Source organism: Nannobrachium achirus, assembly GCF_963921795.1.
Source record: "Nannobrachium achirus genome assembly, chromosome: 3".
NCBI classification, from domain to species: Eukaryota; Metazoa; Chordata; class Actinopteri; order Myctophiformes; family Myctophidae; genus Nannobrachium; species Nannobrachium achirus.
The window spans coordinates 44,774,547-44,799,064 of NC_137812.1; the positions used below are offsets into that span (position 1 = coordinate 44,774,547).

The 24,518-nt window shown below is 44.5% G+C and overlaps 1 protein-coding gene across 1 annotated transcript in view; it reads right to left on the reverse strand.

The window, feature by feature from the left end:
• LOC308281449 (adhesion G protein-coupled receptor L3-like) overlaps positions 1–24,518 on the reverse strand; it is a gene marked incomplete at both ends in the record, with an annotated part of 185,142 nt that overhangs the window by 23,191 nt on the left and 137,433 nt on the right. The window contains 6 exons of the mRNA XM_080721626.1: positions 3,753–3,819; positions 8,008–8,228; positions 14,744–14,953; positions 18,379–18,555; positions 23,078–23,283; positions 24,268–24,390. Coding sequence (XP_080577752.1) covers positions 3,753–3,819; positions 8,008–8,228; positions 14,744–14,953; positions 18,379–18,555; positions 23,078–23,283; positions 24,268–24,390 — 1,004 coding nt within the window. The remainder of the gene's footprint in view (positions 1–3,752; positions 3,820–8,007; positions 8,229–14,743; positions 14,954–18,378; positions 18,556–23,077; positions 23,284–24,267; positions 24,391–24,518) is intronic.

The following is a 24,518-nucleotide window of genomic DNA, read 5'->3' on the forward strand; positions in this document are numbered from 1 at the left end:
AGGGTAGTTCCTACCTCTCAGCGCTCAAAACTTTCAGCCCTGGCTAAATCACTGCCTGACATTTCTACAATAAGCAGCGGCGGGAAGTGCACAAGCTGACATTCACCTAATTGGCAGCATGTCCCCGTGCTACCATTTTCTCTTCCTCCGGCACGGCCGCTCTACCAACTTTTCTCCTGCCGTCTGCCGCCATCCTTCCCAGTCTATCTCCCTGAGCATCGTACAAATCCCTCCGTAATTGTTCAATTAAGCATATTATTCACATTGCAGCCTTTGGGCTCCACGTGAATATGGTCAATTAGAGAGAGAGATTTGTGTGGCGTTCCTCCTCAGACAACAGTATATACGCTGCTGTAACTGATGCCTCTTTAAAATCCACCTTGCAGTTTGTTTATTTTGGCAGTAAACAATGACTCAAAAATGACACTCAAAATGAAAATCAAGACAGTTATAGCAGTATAACCAATTATTTCAGATGTTTACATGGCATTCTTGCTTATAACCACTTAAACCCTACAGTACATATACTTCACAACCCTTTCCCCTCTACACAACATCTCTCGCCAGTCTACACACAACACGTTAAAGGTTGTAGACCTGCTATTATCGGCGCACATTAGCCCCAGAATAGGGCAGCTTACTGTGGTTAAAAACATTGTTGGATTCTTAATGTAACTGATGACGTACTGTAGGACAAGGACGTACTTTAGGACAAGGTCTAGACGCCGCTGTGGGCTCATCAACGGGCCGAGATAAACCATGGCCAACTGGCATAAAGTAGATTTAAGTAACATTATATAGGCTATATTTTCATGCTGACAGGTACAATGGCTCCAGTTCATCTTGGTTATTTCTAACAGGTTTGCCCTATTCAATAGGACACACATAAAGGTCTCTCAGGCCTAGCGTTATCCCTTTAATAGGCTAAAACACAATTACTGAAATTGAGGAAACCCACCACAGACGATTTCCTACTGTATATACAGACAGTAGCTACAGTACAAAGGTGGCTTTGGGAACCAACGGTTCCTGAGCAATGTGGCTCATAGATTAGGAGCCCATCTCCTGTTTTGGTAGTGTGAAGCAGCTTGAGGTACAAGTACATCCCCTGGACATGACGCTAGTATGTCAGGGACCCTAATCCAACCCTTGAAGCACTGGGTTCCATTTTTATTAGTCTTTGGTACAGTATAAGCCTAGCATCCCCATTCTGGGGTGGGCAGAAATAGCAGATCTACAACTTCACAACCAGGGGCGTCAATTGGGTATGGCAGGGGTATGCAGCTGCCATACCCTGGGTCCAGGGGGGGAAATAAAAGTTACTTTTAAATATAAATCCATGAATGTCTCTTTGTCTATCTGCGCTGGTTATTATGTAGTTAAATTACAGTAAAATAACTACAAATGAACAAAATGGTCACTTTAACAAGGTATTATAATTATATATATTCTCCACACTTGTATTCTCCCCAGCTTGACAAAATGGCATATTCCCAGGTTCCGCAGGTCAGCTGCACAGGTGCAATTCATTATTGTTAATCGTGGCACGTTTTCTAACATGCTAAGTTTAGCTGCACTTGAAAAACCATTCCAGGCTGCCATATCCAGCCCAAGAAACCGTAGAAACCTGTGTAAAAAACTGACAAAAGTCTTTTTTTTTTTTCAGACGTTGTGAAAATAGCAGATCTACATGCTCACAACGCCTCGCAGCGCGAGGCGTTGTGAGCAAGTAGATCTGCTATTTTCACAATAGAACCGTGTTATCCAAAATGTAATGCCTATTTTCCATGAGGACTCCCATCTTTGCCATACCCTAGCTTTTGCTGAACTGACGCCACTGTCCACAACGTGTGAGTTTCGGCTGTTTTCAGGGAAGAGATTTGATGTAGAAAGAAAAAAAAGGTAGTGGAGCTACTATTAAGACCCCTGGGGGACACCGGTCAACTAAGCATATAGGTTTTAAGTGTTGCCCTTGGACAGCTTACGGAGCGTCCCAGCTGGGACCATAACTCTACTCTCCCGGCATCCTCCAGAGGTCGTCTGCTATAACTGGTTCAGAATGATAATGCTGGGGTCCATCCTAGATTCAATGCTCCATCTACTGTTATGTATAATTCAGGGGATTGACCCTTTTGCGCTTCTTCTTACACACTGCTGTAGTTGGCGTCCGCTGATAACACACTCAAGTCACCTTTTTTTATCACGTGTACCTTGAGAAACCTTTCTTGGGTGCGTGCACACAATGAACGCCTTAAATCCAGATTAAACGGAATTGTGCAGCAAAAAAGAAGAAATGTTATGTCAACACTATAGAGGGTATGCGTGTGACATCGTCATCATACCCGTAAGTTATGCGGGAACAACTACTGAGTGGCAAGAAACTACTTTCTGGCCTTGACAGCCCATACATTAAAACAGAAAAGTCCTATCTGATTGCATTAAACAACGTTAAACAATGTTAAACTCACTTTGCCACTCACTTTGCCACTCGATTTTCCACTCGATTTGCCATTCACTTTATGCATGCGCATACCCTCTATTGACTATACAGTTTATCAAGTAGTAGCTGTTAACCTGCAAGTCGGGGATGGAAAAAAATGAATACTAAACTGTATTTAGTGATCCCTGAGGGGAGATTACTGTTCTGCATTTGACCCAGCAGTGTGCTGCTCAGGTGAGCACATGAGGGAGCATTTACTGTAGTCTTGCTCAGGAACACTTTGACATGAACACTGGAGTAACCCCAAATCCTACCTTCTGATTTCCAGAGTAACGTCTGAGCCGTGCCATACCAAAGAATAAACTGCTTGTGCTTATAACCACGGCCGCTTCTGTGGCCAACGCAGAAGTGCCTCACGCCTACGACAACTTCGGACAAGTAGAGTTTTTGATCGCAAGAGGCGCGCCGTCTCAAGCAAACTTGATCCACGAGAGCTAGCTAGCAAGAGAGTTGCCATGCTGAACAGTGTGAAGTTTGCTGGAGCCGAATCAGTGATGCTTGAGTTGCGTCCTGAATCTGTTAAGCACAGACTGTTTTGTCGAGGAGCGTTTGCCCCAACTGCTACTGGCCAATCACAGCGTGTCCTTGCACAAGCAGTATATAGGTTTTGGGATGATGCGTCTGAGCCGCTGCCGCACCCGAAAGGAAAGACGTGTGATGTGGATATTTATAACAATGGTCCCGGTCCGGTGTTTGGGAAACACTGATGTAATATAATGTATAACTGTTTCCCAAGCAGTGGGTCGGGACTCATTTGTGGGTCACAAGCAGATTTGTATGGGTCCCTGAATCATTTGTTTCCGACATTTAACTGAATTATTATTATTCAAAATATTTTCAATAAACATTCCCTAAAAAGCTTTTTTTTCAGTAATGAAGAAATCAAAGAAAAGTCCATAAATTCCATAAATTAGAACAAACGTGTTTCAAGTAGTGAAAATAGATGATTTTCAGCTATTTTGGGTAGATCTGCTAGTTTGGGTCCCAGGTAAACGTCTAATTTCCCTTTTTGGGTTACAAGCTAAAAAGATTGGGAACAATCGGTATAGCACATTGTTCTATGTGAACTTCGTACTCTACCTCTGTCTACTTAATCATAGGTGGGGGTTTCCCCACCGTCCAGAGTGTGACATAAGACCGTAGGCGTGAATGTGTGCATGCAGAGCAAGATGGCCGCTGTGTGAAAGTTAGTTAGTTAATTAGTGTGAGTGTGCTGTAAAGGCGTTGGAGGGCCTGCGTCTCAGTATCTCACCATGATGATGAGGGTGGCAGGACCAATGAAACTCCAGATAAAATATGTATCCAAGCGTAGCCAGCACCTAATAAAGAGAGAGAGAGAGAGAGAGAGAGAGAGAGAGAGAGAGAGAGAGAGAGAGAGAGAGGGAGAGATTAGAAACAGTGCAAGAAGGAAGGGTAGAACAGAGGAGTGTGGGATTAAAACCAGACTGTGAGGAGAGAGCAGGGATTTACCATCAGAGCACAGACCATACATCAACCCCCACAACACACACACACACACACACACACACACACACACACACACACACACACACACACACACACACACACACACACACACACACGCGCGCACAACACATGTGTCCGTGTGGCACACGCGCGCACACACACACACACACACACACTCACACACACACATGGGGAAAAATCTGTATGCATGTACAGTATAGAACACATGCTATATTGTCAGGAACACAGCGGCATAGAAAGAAGAAAGGGGGAGGCGAGGGAAGGGAAGGCATATGCACACACCTCCAGCATATACCTCACACGCACTGGAAGAGACACCTGTGATAAATAAACCCTTACGGCCCCCTCAGGGTGCAGATATATGACACAGCCCCATCCTCCGGTCACAGAGATATGACATGCCGCTGTTCATTTGAATACTGAGTTATTGGCGGCAGTCTCATCGCTGGGCTATTTATGGAGTCTGGAAACGACTGTGGTGAGGTTACAGGAGAGAGTAGGACATACGTATGTGCACGCACACACATACGCATATACACACACACACACACACACACGCACGCACGCACACACACGCACACACACAGACCCGTAGGCGTGAATGTGTGCATGCACATGTTCACACAGAGACATCATTCACATCACGCGTAGCTAGACAATCGCAGATCTCTGCATACAGTACAGTACATGCATTTTCCAAATGTAGGAGGAGCTACAACTGGGTCGGGAAAAAAATATCTGGGATTTAAAAAATAACTGCATTGCAGAACCAATGCAAAGGTTTTAGGGTAATTCCGTACCAGGATTGGTTTCCAAAGAGAAGTAGGTGTTATTTGTTTGTGGCCGTTTTCCCCCGCTGTTCTACTCCCTACATTGAACTTAGATTTACCCAGACGAACAGATGTCGTCTGGCTACGCGAGACTACAACTCATGTGGTGATGTGCACACACACACACACACACATGCACGCGCGTGCTCGTGCGCGTTCAAAGTACAGCCTAGCATTGGCAGTGAAAGATATAGTGCTGTACTTTAAGCTATATTACCCCAAACATCTTTGCTCATCAATTCCCCTTGGCAAGGGAGGAAAAAAATATCCCAGTGTACTCCACTGAGGTCAGACCCGATGGGTTGCAGAAGAGAGAGAAAAACAAGGTGCCAGAGAAAAACTGCTGGGGCAAAAATGGCCGACTGATTCATGACCAGCTGCTTTTGAATTATTAATCTTTCAATTTCCGCCACATTAGAGAGACCTCCATTACGGGTCCCTGGCTGTGTCACTGTATCCGCCATTAGGGCTCCTTTGCTCAAGTCGTTGCCACCTTCATTATGAGGAGTGAATGGATGCGAGTGCCACTGGCGAGTTGAGGGAGGTAAATGGGGTTAGTGTGTGTCAAGGTGACACAGCAGGGCTGGCAGATGATGTTATAAAAGAGAATGGATCTCTACAGTATGTGACACGTCACATATGATGAGGAATGACATTCCCGCGGCTGGCATGATGAACGAGGCAACATAAAAGTTATTTGCAAACTTCTAATGAAATGTATTACACCAAAATAGAAAAAGAAAAAATTATAAAAGGCATCTTTTATATCGTCGTTGTCGGGTGGAAACCTCGTATCTCCAAGTTTAAAATTTGTACGTTCTTTCGCAAAGCAAAGCCCTGCTTCATCATACAAGGCCGTCGCACAAAAGTAGTGATTCGTTAGTTTTTTAAATGATAAATCCAAAACGAACGCTTTTGGACATACAAGGTTACCACCCGACAACGACGATATAAAGGTTCCACTGTTGGTATGCAAATTTCTTCTTCAAATCTAGTGAGAAGGAACATTATTATGCATGTTAAATATTCTACAATACTGTGTATTTTGATGATTTTGTATGTCTTATGTGGTAATAAAAACTGTAGAAGGATATATAAAATATATATACCACCTTGAATGTGTATTTTCACCCTTAAGACTTTGCTTTTCAGGCAAGACTAAAGACCTAGTAGCCTGCTGCGAGTTACTGCCATGAAGTCTGAATATTCATCCAGTGCTTGGCATTCAGACTCTCATGTTTTAATGATTGTCCCACCATCAAATATTGATCTAAGTGGCATCCGGGTTGGTGTGGCTTGACGGTTAAACGCTGCTAAATCCGACCCAACCCCAGCCTTCAAACCGCGCCGAGGTGACGCGCAGCCAGTGGGGCGCTTCAACCCAAGAGCTACAAAGGGCCCCGGGAGTAGCAGAAAAGCACCCGCACGAGTGAATCATTTAGCAATCCTATAGTGTACTGTCATTTTTTCAAATTCTATATGGGACACTTTTCTGAACAGCCACTCATTCATAAGAAATGGAGAGAAGAGATTTTTCTAATTTGGGACTATTGAATACAGCTGCAAAAGGCCAAGCCATTAAAGTTCCCTTTCATATAGGCTATTGTCCTACTCGTGTGAAACAGCCGCAGAGCGGAGTCGAGGAGACAGGCCACGGTGTGCAAAGTGTCACTACAGTATGTACTTTTATGCACATTATGCATTCGGTACGCATATTTCATTGTATGAATAATATCTTGCCGTCCTCATTTCAGGTTCGTATCCCTGAATCGAGTGGACAGGTCACACATGCGTGAAGCGTCACAGCGCTCTACAACTCTGTGTTCTATTTCTGTAAATGTCCCTCTTTCGCACAGGGGGATCCTGGCCCCCTGCTGGCCGGCGTGAACACGTCAGGCATGTGTTACTACTGCACAGGGGCGTCGCACCAAATTCTGGGCCCTGGGTACAAGGATTCACTCACATTTTGTGCTTTAAACGATTGAAAAATAGCAGATATACAAGCTCTCAGCACGGCACCGAGTGCCGCGCTGCAAGCTTGTAGATCTGCTATTTTTGAAAAAACGTGAAAATGTGTGCGGAGTCTGAATATTTCAAATCCTTCGAAGGTTTTTTGAAAAACCTATGTTTCTGTTAAAGTGGTGCTCAAACCTTTTCATGTGAAGGACCCCCAAAATGATATGTATTTGGCCACGGACCCCCATCTCAAAATATTTAGTTCCAGGGGCGCCCCCAGAAGCAAAATTTGAGTTACAAATGTTCGCTTAAAAAAATACATATATTCAAAGATTTGCACACATTTTCACGACTTTTAAAAAATAGCAGATCCTTGGGCCCTAGTTAACTCCCCCCCCCCCCCCTTGTGACACCCCTGCTACTGCATGATGCGCATCACATCATCTTCCATTACTGTTCTGCTATTCACTCACATCCTCTCGGGGAGTCCCTTTCTACAAACACACACACACGGACGGACAGACAGACGGAAGCGTGTGCACGCACACACCCGGCGAGTTTCATCCCTCTCGATCCTCACGCTCCTACTGCTTCCTTTCATCCGTCAGCCGCCACACATCCCCTCTGTTTATAGTACATGAGGTAGGAAGCCACAGCTTTCACACCGCAAGCCGCCACCCAGGACATGGCTACTGTGACAGCAGGCATTCTGCACTGCCCCCCCATCCACACACACACACACGCACACACACACACACACACACACACACACACACACACACACACACACACACACACACACACACACACACACACACACACACACACACACACACACCTCCATCCCACCCAATCCAACCCCTCCATTCATGCTTCAATATTAAGGTCTTTGCACACTGCTGCGTTTTTTTCAGGCCGAATATTGGAACGAATTTCGGAGCGTGTAAGAAAAAAAAAAAAAAACTCATGTCAATCACGTTTGCACACTGCCGCCCATTTCGTATTTATTTTCGGACCAGGGTTGATTTTTGCAACTGTCGCCACTCGGTGCCTTGCTCTCTTCCTCTTTCCTCTCTCTCTCTCCTTGGCCTGAAAAAGTTTTTTTTTTTTGGATTTCGGATTTCCAAAACGCAACGAAAAAACGCAGCCGTGTGCAAACCAGCTTTATATCTTATATACTGAACAGTGGTCTTGGGTATAAGTACATGTATCAGTCCATCTGTCCACACTTACACTCGGTCGGTGCCGTAGCTCCTATAGTCCACGGCGGCCGACACGGCCACTATGACGGCGGGCACGCCGTAGCCCGCCAGGTAGAAGTACTTAGTCCTGGAGTGTTCACTCTCAAAGACCTCCACCAGCATGATGTACAGCTGAACCCCCTCCAGGAACATCCACGTAAACGCTGCCAGGAAGAAGAAGTGGAGCAGAGCCGCAAACACCGCACAGGCAATCTGGAGAAGGAGAGAGAGAGAGAGAGAGGGTTTAGACTTTAGACTAGAGATTCCAGGGGCGTCGCACCAAATTCTGGGCCCTGGGTACAAGGATTCACTCACATTTTGTGCTTTAACTATTGAAAAATAGCAGATCTACAAGCTCGCAGCGCGGCACTGAGCTTGTAGATCTGCTATTTTTTTTAAATCGTGAAAATTTGTGCGGAGTCTGAATATTTCAAATCCATCTAAGGTTTCCTTTTTTCTTTTTTTTTACTATGTTTGTGAGCTCAACATTTTTCATGTCAAGGACCCCCAAAATGATATGTAGGCTATTTGGCCACGGACGCCCATCTGAAAATATTTAGTTCCAGGGACCCCCCCAGAAGTAAAATTTGAGTTACAAATGTTCACTTAAAAAATACATATATTCAAAGATTTGCACACATTTTCACAACTTTTCAAAAATAGCAGATCTACAAGCTCGCAGCGCGGCACTCGGTGTCGCGCTGTGAGCTTGTAGATCTGCTATTTTTCAATAGCTAAAGTATAAAATAATTAAGTGCCCCTCCACCTTGGGCCCTAGTAACTCAGTCCCACTTTCCCCCCCCTTGTGACGCCCCTGAGAGAAGCCAAATGAAGTCACAAACAGACTGTACTCAGGATACATAAGCTGGTTGGATCCAGGTGAATGGCCAAATGGATTAGCCAAACGGAACAAAAGGCCCCAATCGAAGGCAATCTGGACGAGAAGAGGCGGAAGGATATGACTCAGACAAATTAATCGTTTATCACATTTACATAAGCCAGAAAATGCAGAGGATTAACGCGCGGGGCTGCCAATTACAGAAATAGAAAGGACAGAAATGGGAAAAGATGAAGACGGAAAGAGAGAAAAACGGAGACAGACACGGGAAAATCTGCAGTGTTCGCTTAATTCTGAGACGGTACAAATGTGACCAAGTGGACCCTTATGGGTCCGTTTGCTTATCGTTGTTGTCGGGTGGAAACCTCGTATCTCCAAGTTCTTTCGCAAAGTAAAGCCCTGCTTCATCATACAAGGCCGTCGCACAAAAGTAGTGAAAACAGCCGATCTACAAGCACACAACGCCTCGCGGTGTGAGGCGTTGTGTGCTTGTAGATCGGCTGTTTTCACTGTAAATAATTTTTAAAATGATAAACGGTTTTGGACTTACAAGGTTTTCACTCGACAACGGCGTTATGTTAGTACGCACTTCACATTAAAATTGAAACCGTGGATTCGACAGAGGAGGAAGGACCATAAACACAGCATGCGCAGCCAAACCTCCTAAACAGGATATCAGGATCATTTTTAGCTGATATCAGCCCAGCCTCCGTCACATTATTTGTTATCTTGCACCTCCACATTTAACAAGACATTTTGAGAACATTTAGTGCTCATGCGAAAAGGAAATAAGCACAAAAAAAAAAAAAAACACTGCGGCACGGGGATTTAGAGAAAGTGTGAACTACTTAGAATAATCGCTGACAATACGACAATATTTTTGTCAACGTCAAGAGCGAACAAACAAGGCAGGAAAAGGGTGGCAGAAGCTTGGATACGGCAAAGCCCCACAGGGCCGCTGTTAGGAAGGAGATGCTTCTGGCAGGTTCTCACAACTGATGAAAACATCACGGGCAATAACACAACATACAGTCCAAGGTTACGCTGGTCCAAGTTCATGATGGAGCCACGCTTTCTCATTAGCAGATTTTTAATTAGTTGAGGACAGTGGCGTCAGTTCAGAAAAAAGCTAAGGTATGGCAACATGACTGGAACGCGCGCAATGTTGCCATACCTTAGCAACAAGCATGATACATGTTTCTACGGTTTCTTAGGCTTGATATGGCAGCCTGGAACGGTTGTTCAAGTGCAGCTAAACTTGGCATGTTAGTAAACATGCAGCAATTAACAATAATGAATTGCACCTGTGCAGCTGACCTGCAGAACTTGGGAATATGCCATTTTGTCAAGATGGGGAGAATACAAGCGTGGAGAATATAATTACTAGTAAGACACCTGAGGGTGGAATGCGACCTCAGGGTGACATGCGACCTCGCCCTAAAGGGCGAGGTCGCGCCAATTCTTGACCATCTGGCCAACCACAGCGTTTCTCTGACGATTCTAGTTGTTGTCATTCTGGGGGGAGTTTGTTCATGTTTTTGTGAGGGTATCAACCCTAGGACACACGGGGAGAACATGCAAACTCCACACAGAAAGGCCCTATCGCTCACACCCTAGGTTGGGTTGGCGATAGGGCCTTTCTGTGGGGAGTTTGCCTAAACATGGAGATGTGGTACAGAAGGACTCATATATGGGCATAAAAAGTATGTCATGTGACATCACTTCCTGTACAGACAGTCAGACAGACAGTCATTGACTCCGGCCTAACAATGGCTACTGTCTATGACGGTAGTTCCATATGACATATTGGACTAGACTATCTCCATATATAGTGTTATCAACATCTCCATGTTAGGACTCATATATGGGCATAAAAAGTATGTCATGTGACATCACTTCCTGTACAGACAGTCAGCCATTGACTCCGGATTAACAATGGCTACTGTCTATGACGGTTGTCCCATATGACATATTGGACTAGACTATCTCCATATATAGTGTTATCCACATCTCCATGTTTAGACAGCCAACGACTCCGGCCTAACAATGGCTACTTTCTATGACGTTAGTCCCATATGACATGATGGACTGGACTATCTCCATATATAGTGTTATCCACATTTCGTGTAGCCGCCCTGTATAGTAAGTGATGTCACAACTCGCTGACATCACACTGACATCACAGAGGATACGGACGGTCACGAGGATACGGAAGGAAGGAAGGACACTCAAGCGACACGGTTCTTCAGAGTATATGCGACCTTCGGTCGCAACTATTTTGACCATAATGACCATTTTGTTAAATTTTGCATTTGTAGTTATTTTACTGTAATTTAACAACATAATAACCAGCACAGATAGACAAAGAGACATTCATGTATTTATATTTAAAAGTAACTTTTATTTTCCCCCCTGGACCCAGATTATGGCAGCTGCATACCCCTGCCATACCCAATTGACGCCCCTGGTTGAGGATAGGTAGTTGCAGTGCAGCACGCTGCTACAATCACGTATTCTAACATTGACCATGGGCAATGGGCATCGTCACGTTTGACCACGAGCATGCTTTTTTTGTGTGAAAATTAATCGATTTTGTACTACTGTAGTAACAACGGAATTAAGCAATATCACAGTGTAAAAATTGTTGTACTTAGTCAAAGTACAAACGTAGTAACATCAAATTAGTAGCAAAAGTGAAATAAATATCTCACAGCTGAAAAACGTTCCAATCTGTGATTTGGGAAACAGCGTGAAAAGAGTCCCCCACACGCTAGCGCTGTTTCATAAACGATTAGCACAATATGTGAAATTATGATATTTTGGTAGCAATACAGCCAACTAGTTGAAGATTGAGGTTTTAACCTAACTGCTGATCAGATCGACTTCACACCAGGCAGCGCATTCTCTCGGTTACGAGACGATACGCACGCCGAGACTGAATATACGCACGCCGAGAACCGTCAGTCGGGCGGAGATTATTGGTAATGTTAATTCAAAGTGTGTGTGAGGGCTATTACACATCAAGGTCCATTATTCAGAATTTGAGCCACATTTGATGAGATTTAGCCTCTCAGACTCAGACCCAAAACTATTTTGTTATTGTTGGATACGATTTTGTCCTCAATTTCATGCTGTATTGATGTTGTACCATAGGAGAGATAACAGGCAAACATTGATCAAAATAACAATTCTTCTACATTTTCTAATTGTGTAGACTTCTTGTAAATTAAGTAATCTAGATGTTTAACAATAATTTAATTCTTGGGAGCGTAAAATGATTGCAGGTCCATTTGGTTTCATTTGACACTCTCAAGAGTTAAACATCTATAAGAGTCCATTTGGTTACCAACTCTCCATCATTTAGCTGAGGACCACCCGGGTTGAAAACCACTGCACTAAAAGATGCTGTTACTGTAATAAGCAGCGACAAGGACTTTGCAATGACACCAGCTGACCAGAAGACAAACTCCCAGCTACAGAAGCACTTTTCATTGTGTGCCACGCTGTGCACACACCAGTAACAGCAACAGAACGGGGGAAGGATTTGAAATCAAGGGAGTGTATAAAACTTAAATCCGCATTAGCTATTTAGGCAAGGAGATGGGAAGAACACAGGGGCGCTTAAGAAAATAAGCTGGGGAAAGACAGAGAGGTGAGATCTGTGTCTCCGGCAAGCCGCCAACTTAAAGAGTCAGCCCTAAGTGATTCAATGAGAACGCTAACAGACAGACATTTATAATGGAATGGTTTGGAGTGTGAGACAATTAGCCAATGTCTGAGAGACAATGAGTTTAGGGGACCGGGGGAGTCGCTCATTTCCATTTCTAATGAGTGCAGCGGCATAGGTTGCGCGTACTATAATAATACACACAGACAGGCATACTTCCAGCCACATACACACTTGCATGCATACACACGCATACATACGCACAGGTGAAAAAAATAATAGGTGGCTGCTTCTGCAAAGTCATTTAGTTCTCCTACCGGAATTACTGGCTTAGTGGTTCTGAGCAAAGCAGCTAGCGCTGACGACGTTAATGGAGGTCACAAATAGTCACCAGTAATTAAGGGGAGCAGAGAACACGCTCTCTCTCTCTCTCTCTCTCTCTCTCTCTCTCTCTCTCTCTCTCTCTCTCTCTCTCTCTCTCTCTCTCTCTCTCTCTCTCTCTCTCTCTCTCTCTCTCTCTCTCTCTCTCTCTCTCTCTCTCACACACACACATACACACACACACACACACTGTACATACACAGACATATCACGATTATTGTGACAAAAGAAATCGCGATGTACGATATTATCGTGATAATCAAGAGCCATTATCCTGGGGTGGAACATTTGCCAAAAAATAGCCGATCTACAAGCTCACAACGCGACATTTGATAGAGAGTGGAAAAAAAGACTGTATCAAGTACGTACATTATAAGTACCTTTTACCAATTATAGAGGGTTTAAATGGATAGGCAGCTCGGCAAATAAAAGGTGAATTGATACCAGTGCATGACGGAGCACGATATCACGATACATTAAATCTCCACGATACGATTATCGTGAGTGTTTTTTATCACGATAAACGATAATATCATGTATCGTCCCATCCCTAACACGGACACACACACAAACACTTCAGTGTTCAAACTTGAAACGCATATCGTGACAGATTTGCTTTGCTGTGTGTTGTCAAATTGTTTTCGTGTCCAATAGCGTTCCCTTCATTGAGCAGTGAGCGAGACACCAACATTATCGTCCTGAAGTTGATCCAAGGCTCCTTGGACACAGCGGAGGAGATAAAAGAGAGCACATCCTCTCCCTGCAGCGGCTCTGAGACAGAGCAAACACAGAATGCATTACCCAGCAGTATCACTGGGCTGACGTCTTGAAATGCTCTGATATACTGTACAGTGTATGATAGAAATTCATTTGGCAAACAGCGGGAAGAGCGCCCATGTTCAGGCGTGTGTGACTATACATGCACGCTCACAAAGACACGCACAAGTGCACACATGTAATATGTGGAAACAAAGGGACAAATAATGTATGCTTACACTAAATGTGGACACACACACACACACACACACACACACACACACACACACACACACACACACACACACACACACACACACACACACACACACACACACACACACACACACGCATGCACATATCACCAGTAAGACTCCCTAATCGGGAGATAAGCGACCGTCACATCGCATACACAAACTTTAGAAGGCAATCGTGGCCAATCAGGAGGGAATATGGGAAATGGGACAGATCCATGTTGATGAGATGACTTTAGGGATACTGTGTACTGCTGCCAAAATCTGTAGGAGCAGTGTCCAAAAATGTGTTTTACAAAAATCGGCCTGATGGTGGCTCTAGAAGAGGGCCATGTGATAAATCAGGGGCGGAGGTGGTGATTTGCCAGCCAAGGAGTGTGTGTGCAAAGTTTGGGGCATGGATAGGGCCAACGGTGGCGGAGATAAGAGTAGGGCCAAAATTGTGACATGACGTGACGGACAGATAGACGGAAGGAGGGACAGACAGACAGCCGGTAGAGCTTTTCATAGTAACTTGCGACCTGGCGGTCGCAATCACTGTCGGGCAGAAACCTCGTATCTCCAAGTTTCAAAATAGTATTTTCTTTCATAAATTAAAGTCCTACTTCATCATACAAGGGTGTTGCACAAAGGTAGTGAAAATAGCAGATCTGCAAGCGCACAACGCCTCGCACCGCGAGGCGTTGTGCACTTGTAGATCGGCTATTTTCACTACTTTAACCTGTTTTTAAATAATAATTAAAAAAGGAACGGTTTTGGACATGCAAGGTTTCCACCCGACACACAGACACAATCAGACCCCATCCAACCCCTCGGCCCTATAGCTTCTTACCGGCTGGTCGGCCCTGTTGATCCCCACCAGGAAGAGTGACTCTGCGATGAAGAGGCTGATGCAGAGGTTCTTGTGGATGGTGTTGCGGTCGCTCTGCAACCCGCGGAAGAAGCAGAAGGTGAAGATGCAGATGAGCAGGCAGACCAGCGACAGCAGGATGCCCACCCAGGTGATCACGTCCAGCAGCAGATCGTGCATGCTGTCCGCTTTCTGATGAGGCCGCCAGAACGGGGAGAGAGAGAGAGAGAGGAGAGAGAGAGAGAGAGAGAGAGAGAGAGAGAGAGAGAGAGAGAGAGAATGGGGAGGATGAGTTGACATTGGCGCTGAAGTGCGAGCGAGGCTTTTCATAAGGAAAGTACTCGAGTGTTTTACTTAAGTAAAAGTGGCGATATAATATAAAAACAATATATATATAATAATATAAAAATACTCTGTTACGAGTAAAAGGCCTGTGTTCAAAATGTTACTTGTTGAGTAAAAGTACAAAAGTATTGGCATCAAAATAGGCCTTTACTTAGTACTAAAATGTTTGAAAATAGCAGATCTACAAGCCTCACAACATAGCCTATGTATAAAATAGGGCTAAAGTGGTTAATGTAATATAACCATTTATATTTGCAAAGTAACAAGTAAATAAAGGCTTCAACTAAACTAAAAGCACAATAATTTCCTCAAAAATGTAGTGGAGTAGAAGTGAAAATATTGAAAATTGGAGTCAACGTACCTCAAAATGATGCTTAAAAGACAACTCCTCCCTAAATCACTTCTAGGCTCATTTTCCAACTTATATTGATCCCAAAAGACTGTCCATGGGGTCTATTAGGCAGAAATGCCCCTGTTATCCAGTTTCCCCAGCAGAACCCAGCAGCTGTCATAGCATAGAGTGGAGCCTATAAGCCTATCGCTATGACACTAATTGTTGTGGTCAAAAGTGTTTTATTTTTTTCATGAATGTGTTACTAGTTGTCATTACAAACACATCCATGCATTCGTTGTCCCACACAAGCCACCACAATCTCATAAATAATGTTTTGGGATGAGCATTCTTCACAAGTGCCAATAGAGTGACTGTACTGGCCAATCACAGGGCATCTTTTCCGGGACTTGGCAAAACACATAAAAGCCTAACATCTGTTTAGCAGAGTGTGATGGCTTGTGTGGGACAAAAATGACATGAATGTGTTTGTAATGACAACTTATACCACATTCATGAAAAATAAAAACACTTTTGACCAGAACAAATAATGTAAAAGCGATAGGCTTATAGACCCCACTCTATGCTATGAGAGCTGCTGGGTTCTGCTGGGGAAACTGGACAACAGGGGCATTTCTGCCTAATAGACCCCATGGACAGTCTTTTTGGATCAATATAAGTAGGAAAATGAGTTGTCCTTAAGTAAGGTACTTGAGTAAATGTGCCTATAGTTACTTTACACTACCGTTCATATCCACTTCCTCCTCTGTTCATGCATGAGCATCCCGGGGGAATTCTGAACACATACACATCCATCGAGCACCCCCCCCCCATCCCATCCACACTCCCCTACCTTCCCCCCATATGTGTGTGTGTGTGTGGGGTTGGTGTGCGTGTGTGTGTGTGTGTGTGTGTGTGTGTGTGTGTGTGTGTGTGTGTGTTGCTCTGCGTTCAGGGCCGCTGCGTTATGCCGCGTTGCACAGGTGTGCTAGCTCTATCCATCAGTGTCCCGTGGCCTGCCAGGCCGCGGCTGCGTTGGACACAGCGGTGTTGTGATGGATCTATCTCTCCAGCCATCACACTGTGCTCACACTGGGCCGCCGAGCCCGGCTCTGACCATGACCCCTTTACAAAGCAACACACATCCTGTGGCCCAGGGAAGAGGGGCGGGACAAGGGACTATTCACACTAGGGCATTCACGAATAGTGACTTTTAGTATTCTAATTATTCGACCTCAAAGTATTAATATAGTCGAATAGTCGAATATTCGACAGGACTGTCCAAACTGTCAAATATTAAGTAAGCAAGAGGCGAACATTGTGAAAATAGCCGATCTACATGCTCACAACGCCTCACGTTGCGAGGCGTTGTGAGGCGTTGTGAGCATGTAGATCTGCTATTTTCACAATATTTATCTGCGGAACCGAGTCACATTAAATGTAATTCCTACAATTCCAAGTGCTTGTCAGGGTGGGGGTCCCCAGTTCAAATATGTTTATTTTGGGTGTCACTGCCTTAAAAAGGTTTGAGAACCCCTGGTATAGAGCATTAACAAATTCATCCACCAGGGCCATTGACAAGAAAAAAAAGAAGCGAATATTCGACTTCGGTGAACAACGTCGAATAGTGACTTTGATATTCGAATATTCGAATATTTGGTGAAGGCCCTAATTCACACTGTTGATGTGGGGACGGCTCTCTGACGTACGTCGCCCCGCGCCCCGCCAGCCATTTGCTCTTCGCCCGCCCGCTATGATAAGACCCACATGCGCATGATGCCATGATCAAACCAGAGAAAAACTTGGGAACTATGCTAAGTTAGACATGGATTGGCTTTGTTTTCCCTCTCTTCTTAACCTTTTCTTTTTTTTTCTTCTTAATAACGTTCAAATCTAAAAATGTTTGGGCATGAGCGCTTCATGGACAAAAAGATTACTTTGTTTGAGGTGCTCTTTGGCTAGGGATATATATAGACATCAAATAAACACAAAACACGAAGGCAATCTCTTAAGAATGCCTTGATTTAAATGTCTCTGTCATATTAGACCTTGAAAAGAAAATTCTGATGTGTTTCGGTCATACTCCGTCAGGGAGTCAAACAGTTCTTCAGGCATTCAGAAAGGGTTTTTTATCTTCTTCTTTTTTTTTATCCGCCTCAAGTGTGGCTTTACCTGCAAGATGCTCAATCTATGTCTCCATCGACAAGCATGGCAACTCAACTGTAAATTCGCCCAAGCCAAGCCTGATTAATCAATCCCAGAAAGTTGTTTATACCGCACAATCCGGGAAAACAATCCATCCTCCACATTTTGCAGTCTACTTCTTCCTTCAGCCCCCCCCCCCCCCCCCCCCTCCCCACCCTAAATCTCTTCACCTGTGTTAGCCATTACTTGTCAAATGATGAACAACTGCCTGTGTGATCCAGCCAGGGGCGTCACAAGGGGGCGTCACAACTAGGGCCCAAGGTGGAGGGGCCTTTGCAACTTTAGCTATTGAAAAATAGCAGATATACAAGCTTGTAGATATGCTATTTTTGAAAAGTCGTGAAAATGTGTGCAAATCTTGAATATATACATGTATTTTTTAAGCGAACATTTGTAACTCAAATTTTGCTTCTGGGGGGGGGGGGGGCTGGAACTAAATATTTTTAGATGGGGGTCCGTGGCCAAATACATATCATCTTGGGGGTCCTTGACATGAAAAAGTTTGAGCACCACTGACATGGAAACATAGGTTTCTTGCACACATTTTCAACATTTTTCAAAAATAGCAGATCTACAAGCTCGCAGCTGTGAGCTTGTACATCTGCTATTTTTCAATAGTTAACATTCATGGGGGGCCCCCGCAGTGAATCCTTGTGCCCAGGGCCCAGAATGTTGGTGTGACACCCCTGGATCCAGCCCATCCCTTCCTGGCAGCCACGGACCAGTGAGCGCCTACCTTGACCTCCACGTGGGCCATGAGCACAGCGAAACTGGTGAGGTGTGTGCAGGAGCAGCTGGTGTGTGTGCGGTTGGTGGCCAGCAGTCGACAGTCTTGTGTGGACCAGAAGCCTGTCATGGTGCGCTTGGAGTAGCTCCAGAACGAACAGTTGGGATTGAAGTTCTCCTCTGAATGCTGGGAGGGAAGGAGGAGGAGGAGAGGGGAGAGATACGTTAAAGAGAGTTAGACGGAGGCGGAAAGACTGTCAAAGTAGAAAGAAGAAGGAAGGGTTGGTGGAGAGGGGAGAGCAAGTCAGAAACAGAGAGAGGTATGAATGGAGAGGCACACACACGCACGCACGCACGCACGCACGCACGCACGCACACACACACACACACACACACACACACACACACACACACACACACACACACACACACACACGTGTCTGAATATCTTTTGTGGGTACATCAACGTACATTTCTCATTAAAACAATCTAAACTCACTCTTAAGCCTAACCACAACCTAATTTAAACTGTAGTCTTAACCTAACTGGGACCTCAATCTATAACCTAAACCTCAAAATCCCAATCCCTAATCCCTAAAACTAACACACACTAACATTATCCCTGAACGCAAACCCTAAACCAAACGGCTAAGTTCCTAACCCTAACCTACAGTAGACCTAACTCTATCTCTAACTCTAGTACAACCACACCCTTACCTTACCTCTCTGATTCCATGGCAGAGACCCTCATTCAGGCCTTTGTTACATCCCGTCTGGACAACTGCAATGGAGTCCTGTTGGGGTCCCAAACTAGTACCTGGATAGGCTCCAGTATGTTCAAAATTCAGCTGCCAGAGTTCTCACCAAGCCTTGGCAGCACATCACCCCCACCCGTAAACAACTGCACTGGCTTTAAGTACTGCATCAATTACAAACTCGTCCTTCTCACCTACAAGTGTCAAAACGTCCTGGCTCCACAATACCTCTCAGGCCTCCTCAACGACAGACCTACTCTGGCACGGACCCTGCGGTCTGTAGACTTGGACCTCCTCTCTGTCACCCAGTGCAAACAGGCGAACCTTCGGCGACAGAGCCTTCGGTGTGACAGCCCCCACCCTGTGGAACTCTCTCCCATTGGAGATTCGCCATGCCCGAAGGCTGCCTTGAAAAGACACTTATTCACTCAGGCTTATGGCACATAGTTTTTGTTTAGTTGTTTGTATAAGATTTTTGTAAAGCGCCTTGGGTTTTTGAAAGGCGCTATATAAAGTTATTATTATTATTATTATTATTACCCTAACCTCACCTTACCCTATCTCTATCCCTGACAGACAGAAAGCGTCAGGCGCTCACGTCAAGAAACACAAGCATTGAAGTGCTGTAGACACATTGGAGGCGTCAAGTGGGCGCATGAAAACCTGTTGATGTGTCTTTCAGTGCTCGCTTCTATTTTCGAGTGTTTATTCAAGGCACAAACAACATATAATGTGTACCGTATACTGTATGCGTATGGCAGCCAAGGCATTAACGAGTTTAAGTATTGCAGTGTATGTCTGTGTTTCTAATTGTGTGAGCATTATATAATTCCCTTTTGAGAAACAGAAATCCTTTTTTTTTTTTTTTTTTGAAAAAGGGCTGCACAGATCTTGAAAAATAATTGGTTTCTCTGTGAAACTAATGATATTGCTTTTAAACCGCAAAAAATATGGATGAGGAGAACGCAGGCTGATCTATACAGTATAACGCCAAGTTAAAAGTTCAACTTCAAGAGCGGATCGTTGCAAGTGGGAGAGCAGTCGGAATGGAGAAAGAGAGTACACATCAAAATGAACAGAATGAAAAAGTGCACACGCGCGCATGCGTGTGTGTGTGTGTGTGTGTGTGTGTGTGTGTGTGTGTGTGTGTGTGTGTGTGTGTGTGTGTGTGTGTGTGTGTTGTGTTGTGTTGTGTTATGTGTGTGTGTGTGTGTGTGTGTGTGTGTGTGTGTGTGTGTGTGTGTGTGTGTGTGTGTGTGTGTGTGTGTGTGTGTGTGTGTGTATGTGCGTGCATGCATGCATGCAAGTGTTGGTGCCTCCCACGTTACATTCGGGTTGGTGCAGTTCAATTTATTAATAATTGCCGTACAATTATGGCGAACAAGTGGGCTCATATGATGATTATCATAATCATTGACGTGAGCGTCATTGACACTTTATATCTATCACTATCCGGGCCTTTACTCTAACCGTAACCCTAACCTGAACCCTTTCTTACTGTAATTGTAACCTTAATTCTAAAACACTGTTTTATTACCCTTTTCCTTATGGGTTCCTCCCACAAGGTTGATTATTTCTGGTTTTACTATCCCAGTGGGGACTTCTCATCCCCATAGTGATAGACAGTAAAACACTGCACACACACACGTGCACGCACACACACGCACACACACACACACACACACGCACGCACACACACACGCACGCACGCACACACACACACACACACACACACACACACACACACACACGCACACACGCACACACGCACACACGCACACACGGACACACGCACACACGCACACCAGCAGATAAAAGTAGAAACACCAAACAACAACAGAGGAGGGACGGAATGAGAGAATGCAGAAACAATTAAAGGCAGCAATGTGTTTGTGAAAAAAGAGCAGTTGTTCTCATCCAACCACCCTGGATGAAACTGGTTTAAATATATAAATAAATACACAAATGAGCAGAACATACAGTATAGTGCAGTGCAGGGGGAGGCAAGAAGCCCCCAGGGGTTTATTCTTGGCCGCTATACCTACAGTAAGTAAATAATGTATTGATCACAATATTACATCAAAAAGATTAAGTAAAGAATTGTTCACAATATTACATCAAAAGAACATAAGAGAAGGGTGTAGTTTATATGAGAGAGAGAGAGAGAGAGAGAGAGAGAGAGAGGGAGGGAGGGAGTGTGTATCTGAGTGTGTACTGTATCTGTCGATAAAAGTGTGTTGATGCACATGCTGCATATGCTGCACATGTGTGCATGCATTGTGCAGTGAAGCAAATACAGTACAGTATGTGAGTTGTGAGTACATCAAACAATAAAGCATAAAAGACTAAACGATAAGCCATTCCTTGGCTTATAATTTTAAAAATAGCAGATCTAGGGCATTAGGGCATTCATTTGCACAAAACAAAACGTCACTGTCAGACATAAACCTTATATCTCCAGGTTTCAAATGTGTATGTTTTTTGGTAAATTAAAGCACAACTTCATCATACAAAAGTGTCGCACACATGTAGTGAAAATAGCAGATCTACAAGCACACAACGACTGTAGATCGGCTATTTTCACTACTTTAAATCATGATATAAAGTTGTGAAAATAAAATGGTAAATACAAAACCAACGGCTTTGGACATCCAAACGATATGGTAATTTCTACCCGACAACAGCGATACGGGGTTCAAGTCGTTAAATCCCTTCAAGGGTAATCTCAGAGAAAACTAGAAGCAGTGCTCTTCCGAGCACAGGTCTCCACCAGGCCATGCGTCCTGGTGGTGCTACTGTATAATAGGCCAACGTAAAAAGGCTGGAATATGTTCTTCACCTTAGACCTTTCATGGCAATCGGACACTGCATGCATGATTTGAGGCATTGTGTTCCAAAAATGTGTTTTACTTAAGTCTACCTGCTGGTGGCGCTATAAAAGGCCAACATGAAAAGGGTAGCATTTGTTCCTTGACATAGTGGGAACATGTGTGGCAAATTTCACGGTAATCGCAAGCTGCGTTGATGATTTGAAGCATTTTGTTCAAAAACTGAGCAATCCCCAAACTTTGGAAGCCAATATTAGCCAATTAGGATGGAATATGAAATATCAGACGGATCGGACTTGATCACATGACTATAGAGATACTGTGTACCGATTTGCATGATTTTTGGATACAATCTGAAGGAATAATAGGAAAAATTGTGTTTTACATAAGTCGGCCTCCTTGTGGCGCTATAAAAGGCTGATGTGAAAAATGCGGGGAAAGGGTTTTTCCTTGGCCTCTAGGGAGTGCGCTTACAAAGTTTGAAACTGATCGGTGGAGTTATAGGTAAAACCACAAATCGGCCTGTTATAGCACCACCATGAGGCTGATTTAAAAAATGTGAAGTGGCATTTCTTCCTCGACCTAGTGGGAACGTGTGTGCGCGATTTCATGATAATTGCACTTTGCGTTTGGGATTTGAGGCATTTTGTTCAAAACGGCTCAATCCTACAAACTTTGGAAGCCAATCTTAGCCAATCAGGATGGAATCTGCAAAATCGGACAGATCCGTGTCGATCACATGACTGTCGAGATACTGCCAACCGATTTGTAGGATCTTTGGACAAAATCTGTAAGTGTAGTGCACAGAAATGTGTTTTGCGAACATCGGCCACTAGGTGGCGCTAGAAAAGGCCCATTTGAAAAATTTAGGGCAGAGGTTCTAGATTGGCATCCAGGGAATGTGTGTGCTCACTTTGGCAGCGACCGGGCCAACGGCGACTGAGATTAGGTGCACACAAACTGCGAGGACACACGGACGGACGGACGCACGGACGCACGCACGGACGGACACACGGACGGACGAAGGGGAAAACATACTCTCCCCCATGCCTTCGGCTGGTGGAGACAACAACAACCCAGTGAACGAGCTGTTTTTCCTCCCAGGCCGCACGGTGCCGGTGCGTACCTGCAGGTGTTTGACGGTGAAGACCACGGGCTCAGACAGGTAGACCTTGTTGCTATCCTTGTTGATGGAGGCGGTGATGACCGGAGAGTTGACGATGACAGAGTAGTTGGGGTAGACGGCCTCGCTGCTCAGCCGCACGCTGGCGTTCTCCGTGGACAGGTAGGCTCCCAGGTTCCTGTACAGGACAAAGGCCATCCTGATCTCCCCTAGTAGGACACACAGAGGACACAGAGAGAACCAGGTGACGCTTCATAAATGTCACTTAAGAGACACACAGAGGCACGGGGCAGGGTAACACGGTGTACAGTAAAGATTCCCATGAGTTTGAAGGTCCTCTGTTTGTTAGTTTTGTTTTGTTTGTTTTTCATGCGATGAATTCCCCTGAAATATATTTTTTTACTGTTAGTTTGTGTCATGACTCACGATGAGTAGCCTACTGTACATTCACACAGTGTGAACACTACAGGGTGATTTTGTTTTTGTTTTTTCAACACAATAAAAGGTACTTTGTAATTGTTTCTGAGTTTCCACAAATAAAGGCATTACAGTGTATGAATGAGGAATCAATTATGTTAACATTTTATTTTGGGGGCTTTTTATTTTGGAGTGAAAGAGTGTCAGAACGGCTGACGAGACTCACTGTCAGTCATTGAGCCAATGTTGTACACGCCCTATCCACTCAGCTAGTGGGTCACCCCCAGGTATATGAATAGTATTATGATGGGAAATATTCACAGGCATTTTGCATTTTCTTATTGTTTATTCGTCATTCTCCCGCTTGTGAAAGGGCCTTAACTCTGAGAATGTACACATGTAGCCAAATGCATTTGGTTACATTTGTATACTCATTTAGTTACAAATGGATACATGAACGCCAAAGATTTTTACTGTGTATTAATTGAGCTCATGAGAGTGAGTGTAAATATAGACCTAAATGGACCCAGGCTTTTACTGCGTGAATGTCAACGAAAGGCAGAGATAGAAAGAGCGGGAGGGAGGGAGGGAGGGAGGGAGACTTCAAGTGGAAAGATACAGAGTGACAGAGTGAACAAGTGATATCAAGCAGAAATAGTGAGACACAGCGAGGGAAGAAAGAGAGGCGGGAGGGCGAAGGGAAAGAGAGAGAGAGAGAGAGAGAGAGAGAGAGAGAGAGAGAGAGAGAGAGAGAGAGAGAGAGATTTCTCTCCTACCATTCCTGCCATGCTGTTTGAGAGTGCTGGCTGACAGCTGGATGGAGTTTCCATGTAGTTCTGATTGCGGGAACGTCAGGTCTGCCAGGTTGCCGTCCGTACTCAGCCTGGCCACTTCCAGCTCTGCAACACACATGTGCACGCACACAAACACAGGGACGTGCAGAGAATGTTAGAGAGGCAGGGGCTGACATTTCTAAAAGGGCCTCTTGGTGAAAATATTGAAAACAGCCGACCTCCAAGCTCACAAC